The 14,769-nt window shown below is 33.4% G+C and overlaps 1 protein-coding gene across 1 annotated transcript in view; it reads right to left on the reverse strand.

The window, feature by feature from the left end:
• ATRNL1 (attractin like 1) overlaps window positions 1-14,769 on the reverse strand; it is a 538,040-nt gene that overhangs the window by 408,886 nt on the left and 114,385 nt on the right. The window contains exons 10-13 of the mRNA XM_040992049.1: window positions 14,128-14,282; window positions 3,760-3,844; window positions 2,482-2,690; window positions 1,485-1,603 (exon numbers count right to left, since the gene is read on the reverse strand). Of these exons, the coding sequence (XP_040847983.1) occupies window positions 1,485-1,603; window positions 2,482-2,690; window positions 3,760-3,844; window positions 14,128-14,282 (568 nt within the window). The remainder of the gene's footprint in view (window positions 1-1,484; window positions 1,604-2,481; window positions 2,691-3,759; window positions 3,845-14,127; window positions 14,283-14,769) is intronic.

The following is a 14,769-nucleotide window of genomic DNA, read 5'->3' on the forward strand; positions in this document are numbered from 1 at the left end:
TTAAAGCAACTAGTATCAGTAGATTATGTACCAGTACAATATGCATTACAGAAAAAGTTACATACAATAAACTCAGTAACTATACATTTTCTTCAGTTTTAGGTTTTGAGCATTATTTTATGATAAAATCATAAAATTTTAAAGCTTTTAATAATTATTGGTTACTAAAAAATTATTGGCTACTAGAGATAATTTTTATGCGATACAAAATTTTTATTTAATTTCAGCTTCCCTTTTCTTAACCTCTGCTTACTATTCCAAAAACCAAGTAGATATGTTTGGAGATTAACAAAAACTTAGAAGAAATGAATAATGCATATGACCTTAGTTAAGTCAGTGTGCTTATCATATAATTATATTTAAGTTACAAAATCCAATGAGGAAGTTGTTGATTTCATAAAATATTATTTTTAAAATTTTTCCTTTCAGTTTGTTCTTCTGAAAAACATAGGATGTTTGGATGATGCCCACTTGAGGACTTAATTTTTGCTGTTGTTAATCCACTTTGTTCTACAACAAACATTGTGTGACTTTTAATACTTTCCTTCATCCAAAAGTAGCGTTGCAGCACTTGTGACATTCTGACTCGGCTAATTACTGGCTGTGGAAGCCTTGTTCTGTCACTGCACACTAGTTAGCAGCCTCCGTGGCATCTACCTGCTAGATGCCAGTGGCATCCACAAAGTTATGACCATCACAAATTTTCCAAACATCCCAAATACCCCCTGCTAAACAAAATTGCCGCCAGTTGGTAACCACTAACCTAAACACACACATACAAAAAGAAATTATGACATCACTATCAATGCTTGTCTGACAGGAAACCATGGAAATAATTTTAATACTATCCCATACAAACCTATTTACGTCGATATGTTGAGGTTATAATCTTTTTAAAGACTGATTTATTTTCATTGGAAAGGCAATTTACAGTGATGAGGGTCACAGAGTAAGATCCTCTGTCTGATAATTCACTCCTCCAGTGGCCACAATGGCCAGAGCTGAGCCAATTGGAAGACAGGAGCTTCTTCTGGGTCTCCCACGTGGGTGCAGGGTCCCAAGTCTTTGGGCCATCCTTTACTGCTTTCCCAGGTCACAAGTAGGGAACTAGAAGGGAAGTGAAGCAGCTGGGACACGAACAAGCAAGCATATGGAATACCAATGTGTGCAAGGCAAGGACTTCAGCCACTAGGCTACCATGTGGATCCCCAGTTATAATATTTTTTTAAAACCACTTTTGGAAAGTTTTCCTAAGGTTATCCATGAAAACATGTTATTACATCCAAAATAGAATTTAGACCAATGACAAATTTGAGCACCAAACTGCAATCTGCCTTTACACAGTATCAGGAAATAAATGTTTCCTATGTATTTTCTAAAGCTCTTAATGAATATGATTTTTTTGTACAGTACTGATAAATAGTAAGCTAATATTCCTAAAGTAGTAGTGTTAACTATATCACCATTCACAGACAAATACTAACCATACTGCAGTTACTGTTGGCTGAAATGCATTTCTTGTCATCACACCACTGGCACCCATTTGTATTGGCAGTACAGCTGGCACAATCTGCATATCTGTAACATCTGTCATCGGAAGCAGCTGTGTAATATGAATAGGAAGAAAAGAAAATGCTACATTTCTTAACTCACTCATATATAACATCCATTTAGGGATCACTAACTCAGTTTTTAACCAGAAGAACAACCTTTACTATCAAACTAAGTTCCGTAGTATGCAGGCAGTTCTTAGTATAATTACCTGTTCAGATTTACATGCCTCCTAGTCCCATATTAAATATCCAATCCACTAGGATACTACAGCATTTTAAACTGACATGTTTTGGAAAAGGAAAAAATTATCCAATATAAATCATAACAAGTACTATTGTTTATTACTATTTAAAATAGAGATATATCAGCAAAATTTCAAAACGTATTTGTGAATTTCACCACCAAAAACAAGTGAAAGACTGTAACCATTTAAAGAAAACTGAACATATTAATCTATATAACAGTTAAATAAATATTGACTAATAATATTTCTTAAGTATAATTTAGGTATTCAATATTACATTAGGAATATAAATTGGAAAAATGGTCATTATATTCTAAAAAAAAAATGTTTAAACTTTATAGTATACCATGACAATAATTCATGATAATACCAAATAAAAAAATGAATAACTTTGTTATTTCTTTGAAGCACACAGTATTTCTTTCAAAATAATCTGCATACCCATAAAATCATGCTGCACATACAACAGTGATACATAATGTATAAAAATTTCAAAATAAAACATCTAATAGATATTTCAAATTATCAATCATTAAGCTCTATCATTAGAATTTCCAATTAACAAGTTATGAATTTCTCATTTGTCAAATCTACCAAGATATTTTCGAAAAACCTAATCCATTTCTATTTCTAGACCAATAAAGAAACTGTTGCCAAGAAGGAAGGAGTGAAAAAAAATTCACCTGTTTTAGGGGGGCACTTCGCTCTAAGAATATTATTAGTATTTCCAGATTCCCAAGATTCACAATGATTTTTATTCCAAACACATTTTATTCCTGGACCAGCATTCTTACACAGATCTTCATCCCTGAAAGCCTTGCAGTTGGGAGGCGTGTACACAAGGATGTCACTGAGGAGCACACTGGAAAATCCCCCAAATATGTACATGGACCTATCAGAAACAAAACAGAAACCCTGAGAAATTTTTAAAAGTGTAACAAATCAATTTCAAAAAAACATTTAATTATCTATATTACATTATTTTTAGAGACTACTGTCAACATATGTTCTTCAAAGTAATCTTTCTGACACAACATGTGAAAACTGCAACAATGTTTTTTTCTGAGAGAATGTCGATTATGCTATAAGTATATTGTATAAACAAAAGCTAAAGTGTTTAAAATATCTATGCATTTCCATTGCAATAAAAAAGAAGGCTCAGGGACTAAATGCATGATTTTTAACAAAGAAAACTCTTGTTTCAATGAGGTAGGGAGTCATTTTTAAAGGAACAGTTTATAGTTATACATGGATATGATACATATTTAGAGTAACTGGAATTACTATTTTAGAATAGAAATAAAAGAATTACGAATTAAACATAGCACTCTGTTTTTTTTTTCCTTTTTCCAATTTTCTAATTGGAAAGAAAGCTTAGACAACACTAACCAATAATAAACAATGTCAAAGAAGTTTAACATGGCCTTGAGAGAGCATAAATATTATTTCCAGGTGTTTTTTAATACAATGAATGCAAAATCTAAAATGTGCTTCATAAATACATGTTATTATTTGCAAAGCAAAATAAAAATCAACCAATTTAATTTTCAATGGAAGACTACTTTATATTTCACACTAATTTTCAGCTATTTTTGAATTTGCTGAGTAGTTTATTTTGGAAGACAATTGATCATTTATCTACTTTCATTGTAGTTAACAGTGAAGAAGAATACACAATTACAGCCAGGCAATAATAATGTAGACAATACAACAGGATCTGAAACGTTATCTCAGCAACTCTCCTCGGACTGTTCTCCTACTCCTTAAATATATTTAAGTAAGAAATAATGAAAGATATGGTTAACAAACCAAATATATTCCAGGGTATGCTAATGATATCTAAAACCCAATGCCAGTACGTACTAATGGAAATTTTCAAAAAAAAATATAGCAGAATACATGAATATGCAAAGAACAGATATCCTTCACTCTCCAAAAATTTCAAAATGTGCTTAGTTTACCCATTAATGACTACTGCAGAGTGTCCAAATCTGTTGACATCTCTATGAAGATTTGGTTTTGGTAATATTTTCCATTCATCACAAGCTGAAAAACAGAAAATAGAAAAATGAATAGTAAAATAAAATAATAAACTAAGACAAATACTATGAAATAATCCATGACCAAATCAAAAACACAACATTTAAAATGAGGAACCAAAAAAATAACCTGATTTTTTGTACTACCTGCAATTTACTGTCAATAATCAATAATGCCACTCCTTAAGTAAAAATACTTATTGCTTAAAATTCCTACAAACAAGTTTAAATATGCATAATAATAAAAGATACAAGAGGAATTGAATTAAGTATACTTTATACTGGAAGATAATTTCATTGACATATCTTTAGGTAAATATACCAAATCTCACACAATAAACTCTTGAGTATCACCTATCAAAAAGCTAAACATTAAATAAAATATTACATGTATGCATTAAAAAATCAATTGTTCTTATATTTACTGAAATGTTTGAAAATATGATCATAAAACATTTAAGTCACTTTATTTCAAAGGAATGCTGTTTATTTTATGGAGAGGAGAATGATTTTGAGAAAGAATTAGATAAAAAATAATGTGCATACTATGTACATTAAATAAAATAAATAAAACAGTATATATCAACACAACCTTAAATTTGATATATACAGTGACATAAATTTTGAGATTTCAAATTGCCCAGAATTCAATAACCAGGTACTCTCAAATCATCATCTGATACTTCCATATCTTGATAAAATATTTTCTTAAATATTCATATAGGCATAAAAGGTATTTTTTAAAGATTTATTTATTTATTTTTATTCGAAAGCCAGAATCACAGAGAGAGAAAGACAGAGCGATCTTCCATCCACTGGTTCACTCCTCTAGCTGCTTCAGTAGCAAGGCTGTGTCCAGGTGGAAGTTAGCAGCCAGCAGCTTTATCCGAGTCTCCTACCCAGTCAGCAGAGCCCTACACACTTGGGCCATCTGGCACTGCCCTTCCCAGGCCTACAACAGGGAGCTGGGCTCAAAGGTGAGCACTAAAGACAGCAGCTTGACATGCAACACCATAATGCTGGCCCCATAAAAAGGTTTTTAAAGAAAATTTTTTAAAGTAGTAAAGATGCCCTTGTGGAACAAGAAAAAGGTTTTCAATATTTTTATCATAAATAAATGATAAATGATTAAGGTATTATATATATATACATATACTAATACATATACTAATATATATGCTAATGTCAACGAAAACTGGTATTATCTAAAAATTAGGTCTTTTAAAGACTTTTTCCAACCCCGTAAGCCACTGTCTTTCAGAATAATTTTTAAGCATAGTGAATAATCCAAAAAATAGCATTATAAACACATTTAAATCACTAGTCAGAGCTTTTAATAATTACAATGCTTCCTTGGGGATTACTTCTCTTTTTTTATGAATGTCATTAACATTTTTGTTCCCTTGTTATTGAAGAGAGTGGCGAGGAGAGAATGAAAGGGGAAGGAGAATCCTCCATCCACCTGTTCACTTCCCAAGTGCCTGTAACAGCCACAGCTGCGCGAGGCAGAAGCCAGGAGCAAGCAACACAATCCCACTGCCCCCACATGAGATGCAGGGACTCAGGTGCAGAGCCATCACCTGCCGCCTAGCAGGATGGACAGCAACAGGATGCAGGAACGAGGAGTGCACTTTGACAGGAGATGTAGACATCCTCACACCATCACAATGACTACATTCAACACCCGCCCCAACGCACGTCCCAAAAGGCAGATCCGATCTCGTCACTCCCTTGATTCAGATCCTTCAAGAACTAGCTACCATTCTCAGACATTCCTATTTATTTATTTCTCCTGTGGGATTTTGTAAAAAATAATAATAACTTTTCACTGATATGACAAATTCTCTGTGTACTCCCCGACCAATGCAAATTTATTTCTTCTTTCTCTTGGAGCACCAAATCCCAAAGTTGCTTAGAAATGTTTCTACATTGATAATGTAATATGTTTATAAACCGCAGGATTTTATTTTATGAATGGTATGATGCCTTATGGAGCATTCTGCAACTAGCTTATTTTACACAACCCACTTACTGTTTTCATTTTTTAAACTATTTTTACCACTTTAAAATTAAATATGCTCTTCAGCTTATGAAGAGGATACGCACTAATACATTCATCATAAATTAAAAATATTGTAAGTCAAAAACACACTTAACAAATTTGCCCTTCTGAGCAATATAGCTTCGCTCCATGTGCTCTGCAAGCATTCACTCCTCAACCCTAGAGCTACGTGGCCGACTGGGGCCACGCTCACTGCCCCTTCCAAGCCCTGTGAGAGGGCATCCAAAAACATACCCTTAGATCAGGAAAAGATGTGCAATTTGAAATAGGATTTCTAATTTGCCACCATTAGGAAGCTAAGAACCGGTAAGTAGGACCATTCTGAGTGGAGGATTATATGTATATAGTTTAGCAACAAATTCATATTGGGCAACAATCACCATCAGCCATCTCTAGAATCTTCTTGATCTAGTAAAGCTGAAGTTCTATCCCAATTAAAGAATAAATTATCATTAATCCCTCCTCCTGGTGCATGGCAACCATCACTCTGTTTTCTGCCTCTGTAATTTCATCTTCTCCAAATACCTCATCTGAATGCAATCTTATTTTCCTTGCCCTTTTCTCACTGACTGCATTCCCTTAGCATGTCTGCAAGATTTGAAAGAACAATTTATGGTATAGCATGTATGACAGTGCTCATGTCTTTATGTTCATTATGCATTCACATAAGCACACATGTGAAACACACACACAATATGTACTTCCAAAGTTTGTGGGAAGGAAAGTGAAATTAAAATTAAATTATTTTGAAAAAAAAGGAAAGAATTCTTAATACATTGAAAAAAATTAAATTATTTTGGTGCAAATCTGTATGTATAGAATTATATATATGTGAGAGGTACTCGGTATGAAAGGACCATGTTTGGATTTAAAAGTAAGGTTCTGGGGCCAGCACAATGGCTTACACACTATTCCTCCACCTGCAAGTGCCAGCACCTCATATGGGCACCAGTTCCAGTCCCAGCTACTCCATTTTTGATCCAGCTCCCTGCTTACGCCTTCTTGGGAAAGCAGTAGAGGAAGGCCCAGGTGCTTGGGCCTTGCATTCATGTGGGACACCCAGAAGAAGCTCCTGGCCCCTGGGTTCAGATCACCTCAGCTCTAGCTATTGTGGCTATTTGGGGAGAAACCAGCAGATAGAAGAACTTTCTCTCTGTCTCACCATCTCTTTGTAAATGTTCCTTTCAAATAAAAATAAATAGATCTTTAAAGAAAATGTTTGCACCAAAATAAACTTACTTTTTAATTCAATTTTTCCAAATGTTTTGAAGCCCACTTACAATATTGCTATGTTTATATATTCACCCTTCAAGAGACACAGGGGCAGATGGTGCTGCTCTCTTCTGCTGTTTTGAATAACGCTTGTGTGAATATGAGTATACAAACACAGCTTCATGCTCCTGTTTTCAATTCACTTGTAAACAAGCAGAAACTGAATGCGTAAGTCACAGATTCAATGTTTAAAGAACAAACACACTGGTTTTCAGCCGTGATTGAATCATTTTACATTCTCATCAGCAGAGCCCAAGAAATTCAATTTCTCCACATTTTAATCTACTTATTTTCTGGGGTTTTTTTGCCATACAATCATCCTAATGAACACTACACACTGCTTTATAATTTAAATAATTACACAGATATTAAAATGCCACACCACATTCCATAAATATATACAATTTCCATGTGTAAATTAAAACATACAAATTCTTCTAGCTGTCCCACTGGGTCACAGACTGACTCGGAGATCATGACTTTCCCCTTCAGAGTGTAGCTGCATATGCATAGATAGCAAGCAGCATTTGGTCTTCAGTCATCACAGTAGCGAAACTCCCCTGAAATATCATACATTTAAAATAACATTCCATCCCAGAGACAACAGGTGGCAAAAATCACTATCACCCTACAGAGCCTACACAATGCACAGTAATAGAAACAGAAGAGCCCTATTTAAATCTACCAACTGTCTTATGAATAGTTAAAAAAAAAAAAGAAAGAAAGAAAAAAGCATGAATGGTGACCATCACAAACAGTAGAGCCCAAACTGCAAGCACCATGCAAGATATGAGTCTTTTTTTTGGCAAGACTGACAAGGACATTTAATTGGCAAACATATTCTTTGCTAATCTTATTGGAAAAGAGGATCAAAACCAGTACATGTCCAAATAAAATATAAAGTAGTACATAATCGTAATTTTGCCTCAGTGAGGTATTGATTCTCCTATCACCTATCGTAACAAAATCTATTTGATCTAACTGAATATCTTGCAGATATTAATGAATCAAGCCAATAGACAATAGCAAATATGATGGACACCTTGTTTGGAAGTAAACATGCTTCAAAAATAGAAGATAAAATCTATAAAGTTTTGTATTGATAAACAACAAACAAACATACAAACAAAATTTCAGGGGTCCAATAGTCAATAACATTCTAGAATTTTACCTGAATTAAAATTAACCACTTACTACGTCTTGTAGTAAGCTAACCATTTAGTAGATCTCTTTTTGGTTCAGAAAACAGTATATTCCACTGTTAGGAATCTGACTCGGTCCAAATACTAGAAGACATAAAAAGCTGCCAGCTTTAACTGCATGCCAAAGCAGCAAATAGCTCTGCTATAGCCATAGTCTACACCACATGCAGCTCTGCAATTAGAGCCATACAATCCTACAGAACTATCTAATCTATTGCTTGTGTCACTGTTGGGAGACATGGCATGTGCAATTGATGGCATGCCCGATGAAGGAACCAAAATGCAGTCTCCATATACCCAAAAAGGTCATCCTACCTGTAGTGGGAATTCAAATACTTCTATCCTTATCCTGATGTAAGACCCTAGCAAACACAATTTTTGTTAGCCATATGTAATAAAATGTCTATATGTTCTGTTGTCCATAACTTTGCTCTGTCACAAATAATAACTAAGAAAGACACAAGATGAAGCTTGAACAAGACTACACGGCATGAGCAATCTGCAAACAGGAAACCCACACACCTATGTCTTCCTCCAGTGTTGTAGCAGCACCCTGTCCCTCATCTCCTAGAAATGCACATTTGGGGAATCCTTTATACTGATATAACAGCAGCAGAAAGGTGTACATGTGCGACTTGATATTTGAGCAAGAATCAAGTGTCTTAAAGCTCAATACAAAATCAATATAATTATTGCACACATAGTAAATTCTCATTCTTACATTATAACCTCTTATATTACTAAACTGAATGACTGCATGTTATAATGATAGTTCTTTCCAAGAAGAAAATATATTTTTGGAGTACTCAAATCCCTATAAACAGTTCATAAACAGTTTAAGCACAAATGAAATCAAATTCCCCAGAGCTACTGACAGGAAAATCGACAGAAAGCACATTGCATTCTCACAGAAAAAGCACACAAAAAACAAAGACTGAGGTAACATAGACTCTCTGGAATTAACAAAAAATGTACACTGACAACTACAATATCCGCAATGTTAATTTACAATCAGACAACACACTTAAGCACAGTGAGTTACAGTTACTACTCTTTGAAATCCAAATTTCAGCAGACAACACCGTGCTGTCAAATAACTACGTTCAGAATTTAAGCTGAAATGCAAAGACTGGTATGTTTTATCAATCATAAATAACATAAAGCAAGTAAAAACCTGCACAAGCACTGGTCAATTTTTCTGCAAATTCTCCTGTCATTCATGAAACCAGCACCTTTAATACTGTATGGATGCACTTTGAAAATGATCTTAATAAATTCCACTTGAAATATCAGCTCATAAATTGGTCTTAACTGTGCAGATCAAATGCGGTGGAAAGAACATACAGGCTGTACATACATGGCTTGAAACAAGATGGATTTAAAGAAACGCTTCTATGAACTGTTCAACGTGTTTTTACTAGAAATTTTATGGATGTTGTCAAAAAACATCTGTATTTCCTGTTTAGTAATGGTGCCTCACAAGGGTTTTGCTTCCCACTTCCCCACCCCAACTCGAGTTTTAGTATGTGCGCATGTTTCCCTGAGATATCCCATCCAATCCCATAGCTTCGTGCAGGATTTTGTTTCCTGGCACTCATTCCATAAATGCTTAATGTTTGATTCTCCTGCAGACAAACGGACAGCATGACTTGATTCCAAATCTTAACTGAAATAACTCCATTTATGTTTAACACGCACTATTTCTTGTTGGTTTCAGGAAACAGTCATTATGTGATACCATAGTCATAAATTTCCTTGGAATTAATTAATGACAGTTATGGAATATCTAGAATAAGTCTCAATCAGTCATACTCTACTTTTAAGGTACAGTTGCATCCTCTTTGTTCAAGTTTTACTTGATTGTTTTTGTTCTATATTTATGACTGCTTATTCTAACCTTCTCTCCTCTCTCCAAATGCATAAAGACCTTAAGAGGTTTTTTTCAGTGTATATTTTATTTCAAAACTCTTTCCAATATTTTTGTAATCAAAATAATCTCTCAAAATACTTGTAAGCTAGTTAAGAAAGTAAGAGACTCATTGTTTACTATTAATTTCTCTCGCCTGGTTTTTATACTGAGTCATTGTTTTCTAATCAATTTGTGAAGAAGGATGGGCAAACAAAATTAAAATTCTGATTAAATGAACTGCTAAAGCTCTTTCCTGAATGTCTTATCACACTAACAAACTATAAGATCATTCAAGGGACAGGCATTGGTGCAAAAGTTAAAATGCAACTTGAAATGTTCACACCCCATATTGTTGGAATCCTGGTTCTGTTTCCAGTTTCTTATTAATCCAAATTCAGGCTTAAGTACTTGGATCATTGCCACCAACATGGACCACTCAGCTCCTGGCTTTGGCCTGTCCCAGTTCCAACTCCTGTGGGCAGTTAGGGGAGTGAATCTTCTGAGAGCATCACACGCAGGCAATTTACTGAGAAAACTAATTGATTCAATTTGATTTGAAGTTTTGCCTGTTTTGCTTTCTACGACATGTACTTCTTATACACATCCTACTTTGCCCAATTCTAAAGTAATCTGTCAGGAACCATCATCTTTCTTTTATACTACATTATCTTTTGAAAGATAAAATATGATCAATACATTGATTTACATCTTGTTTCAGAATTATTAATAGAAGGCCTATCTTTGGCAGAAGGATCTTTTGAGTCTGGAGTAAGATATTATAGTGATTTCTAAAAGCAAGACTACTACTAACAATAAGAAAAAATCAGTAAAGTTTAAAAAATCCAAAATCTGATTTCAAGATGGATTTAAAAACTGAAACAGTAAGTAATGTCTCACACTGTATGCTTTAGCCAATCCAAATAATTCACCAGTTCTGGCTCTGTTATTAATTACACTTCAGATATTTTTTGAAAATATAAATGATCATTAACTGATCTCAGATTCTAGGCATACAGATCTGCTTTCCCTACAACAAGCTTCAAAAGAAAATGCTGAAGTACAGCCATGATCTATCATGCATGCTATCATGAGAACTCTGAAGGCAAGACTGTAGTCTGAAAGATTAATGACATCTGTGAATAAAATTTACCATGGTAGTAATGTTGAGATAGAATAGTTCAAAATATTGAAAAATGAGATTTGGCAGAAATATTTATACTGATGTAAACATTATATAACACAAATCAAGCAGATAAGTCTTTTTATTTCCTACAATTAAGCATACAAAAAACTATTGCGTATACTTAAAGATAAAAAATAGAAAGATGACTTTTTCTTTGAAAATATCTATTTCCTTAGATGATTCATTATTATATATATATATGATTTTGTTTGTATATATATATACAAACAAAATCATACTCTATTAGGAAAATAGTTATTTTTAAAAACACTTTGTAGAGTATGAAAATTATATGAAAAAACTATCTAGAAAACTATTTCAATATTTATTGCTGCAAAATCAATAGGCTAAAACAGCTTATATTATGGAAATTTTATTAGGAAATATATAAATAATCACATAAAATAATATACTATCATCCCACACTGAATGAAACAGTTGCCTTTATGTTCTTGCTGTCAAAGTCATAAAAAAATGCATTAAAGTAGAAAGCTATTTAAAACACACTATTCCATGGCCAAAGCAGTGGCAGGTTAAGTCTCCACCTGCATGGCTGGCATCCCATATGAGTACCAGTTCTAATCCTGGCTGCTCGACTTCCAATCCAGCTCCATGCTTAATAGCCTAGAAAAGCAGTGGAGGCTAGCCTAAGTCCTTGGGCCCATGAATCTACATGAGAGACCCAGCAGAAGCCCCTGGTTCTCCAGTTTCAAAAAGGGCAAATTCCTACCACTGTGGCCATTTGGGGGAGTGAACCTATATATGGAAGATCTCTCTCTCTCTCTGTCTCTCGATCCATTCCTCCCTTCCTCTCCTCTCTGTAATTTGGCTTTTCCAACAAAAACAAATAAATCTTTATTAAAAATAAAAACATTATTCTTCCTGCATTCTGAACAATGCACTTGAACCAATCATTCTACGGCAGTCAAGTGGAAAGATGAGCATGCATTTCAGGAGCTACAAAAGCTGCTGGATCTACCACTACGGCTTGAATGACTTTGAACAAGTTACTGTAATTTCTGTTCGTTTAGTCTTCCAAAGGTCATAATACCACCTGCTGCAAGGTAATTTATGGGGGTTACACATTTTGTATACACACTCTTTGCAAGGTATGAATCAAAAGGAATTTAATAAATATTAATTATTAGAATAATGATGTGACCTGCCTCCCCTACTATAACTTTTTAATAAATATCTTAATTATCATAATCTTCAATAGTATGAAACAGAAAAATTCCAAACACATCAGCTATAAAATAGCTCTATCTTAATGTATCAAAGTATAAACATTGTGTAGAATCTTAGAAAAATCTTTGCCAAAATATTCAAAATCCTCCTTTTTAACAGTAAGTACAGAATTCCTCACATTTTATCATAATTTCTCCAAAAGAAAAACAAGGAAACAAACAAAATCTTCCTTTACTACTGCCAAAATAAGCTTATCATCTCACTACAACAGTCAGAATAGTAGCGTCAGGCAACATCTGGCAGTGACAAGTCACAGTGACAAGTCACCTGCCAGCTACATCTACTGCCTCACTCAAGGCATCTGGATCTCCGACACGGGTTAATGAGCCTCCAAGAAGCTGAGACAATTCTGTTCATCATGAAACACAGTTTGAAATGACTATTTCAGAAAGATTAAGATTTAATCATTTAGGATCGAATGATAATCATAATTGATAGAGTTTTCAAAACATCATTACTGGGAATTTCATTTCAAATAAATTTACAATGGTATAAATGTCTCAACATTCAAATACTCAAAACATATGCTGTCACTTTAAATATTTTTCCAGAACAGACTAACTTTGTACCTATGTGATGCTTAAGAGTAAAAATATATCAACTATCATATTTTCATTCTATGGTATCCTTTGTTTTCATCAAAATGTTTCCTAACGCTTTAACTAAGGTATATTACTTTTTTATATACCATTAATAAAAGATGTTCTCTAGCACCATACAAATATTAAATGTCAGATTAATGTTAGAGTAGTAAAACTTAATTGTCAAGTTTTAGTATTTCACAAAATAAATTCATTCAAATCAACCAGACTATAGTTGTGTAATTAAAATTAAATGAATTATATAAATATACAAAACTTCTGATTTTCGGAAAACTTTCTTGTAGTTTACTTGTTTCCATTCTGTTCTGATTTCCACTTTGTTTCAAAAACTTATTTCTTTAATTTGATTTTATCTATACTCATTTCTCTATTGGCATATGACTACTAGTATTACTAAATTTATGTAGTTTGTTTAATAGAAATCCATTTTTGCACCAATATTAAACCAAAAACGTTTGAATTCCTGCTGATACTTGGAATTTACAGTGTGACAGTGCTATATGCCTACACACTATCAAAGCTAATATAATAACACAATTAATTGATACAAAGTTCACCGAGGGATACAATACAAAGACTGTTTCCAAAAACCTAGATTTCTGTGTTCCAGTCTTCAGCACTAACTTAACATGTGCAGTTCTGCCCCCAGCTCTGCTGCTGCTTTGTTGAAACAGGAGGGACTCTAATTCATACTCTAACATTCAATTTATTTCCAAGTTGACATTTACACATGCTTTCAATTTATATATTTTAGAATTTCCATGTGGAAAACTTGATATTTCCTACTTTGCACAACCCTAACAGATACATACCTATGTCATATGCCAGGAAATCGGCAGAAAAACATTTTGCACCGTTACTCAAGGAAGTGTCATTATGGGTATTTCCTCCAAAAATAAGCATAGCTCCATTGATTAGAACAGCTGAATGAAGATATCTGGCAAACCCACTTTCTCTCAAAATAGTCCTACAGAATAAAATTTAAAAATGTATTACAAAAGATAAAAAGACCTTCCTGATTGTATTTATACTACATTAAGAATCCAATTTGCAGACAGAATTTTCACTGGAACTGTTGGAATGGGGAAAAAAACTTTCAACATCTTAAAAACAAATTCAAAAATAGTTTAGAGTTCTTAGTATCTTAAAATGTTTTAAGGAAATGTAACAGCAAGCAGAATTGTTAACGCAATAATAATTGTTAATTGCATTTTCATTTTATAAAAGTTGGAAATGTGTCTTCACAAAGAGGACAAAAAAGATAACAAAAGCATCATCACTTTTAAACCGTAAAATAAGTTTAAAAAGTAAATAAATTTATTCTTAAATATCTTCAGTTTAAAACTATATAACTTATCTAAGCTCCTAAGCATTTTTTAAACTATAACTTAACATGCACAAAAGTGCATATAAAATTCAATGAATTTTCAAAAAATGAACACACCTAGTTCCAA

The sequence above is a fragment of the Ochotona curzoniae genome, unplaced genomic scaffold (genome assembly GCF_017591425.1).
Source record: "Ochotona curzoniae isolate NIBS_2020 unplaced genomic scaffold, NIBS_Ocur_1.0 contig_66, whole genome shotgun sequence".
NCBI lineage: Eukaryota > Metazoa > Chordata > Mammalia > Lagomorpha > Ochotonidae > Ochotona > Ochotona curzoniae.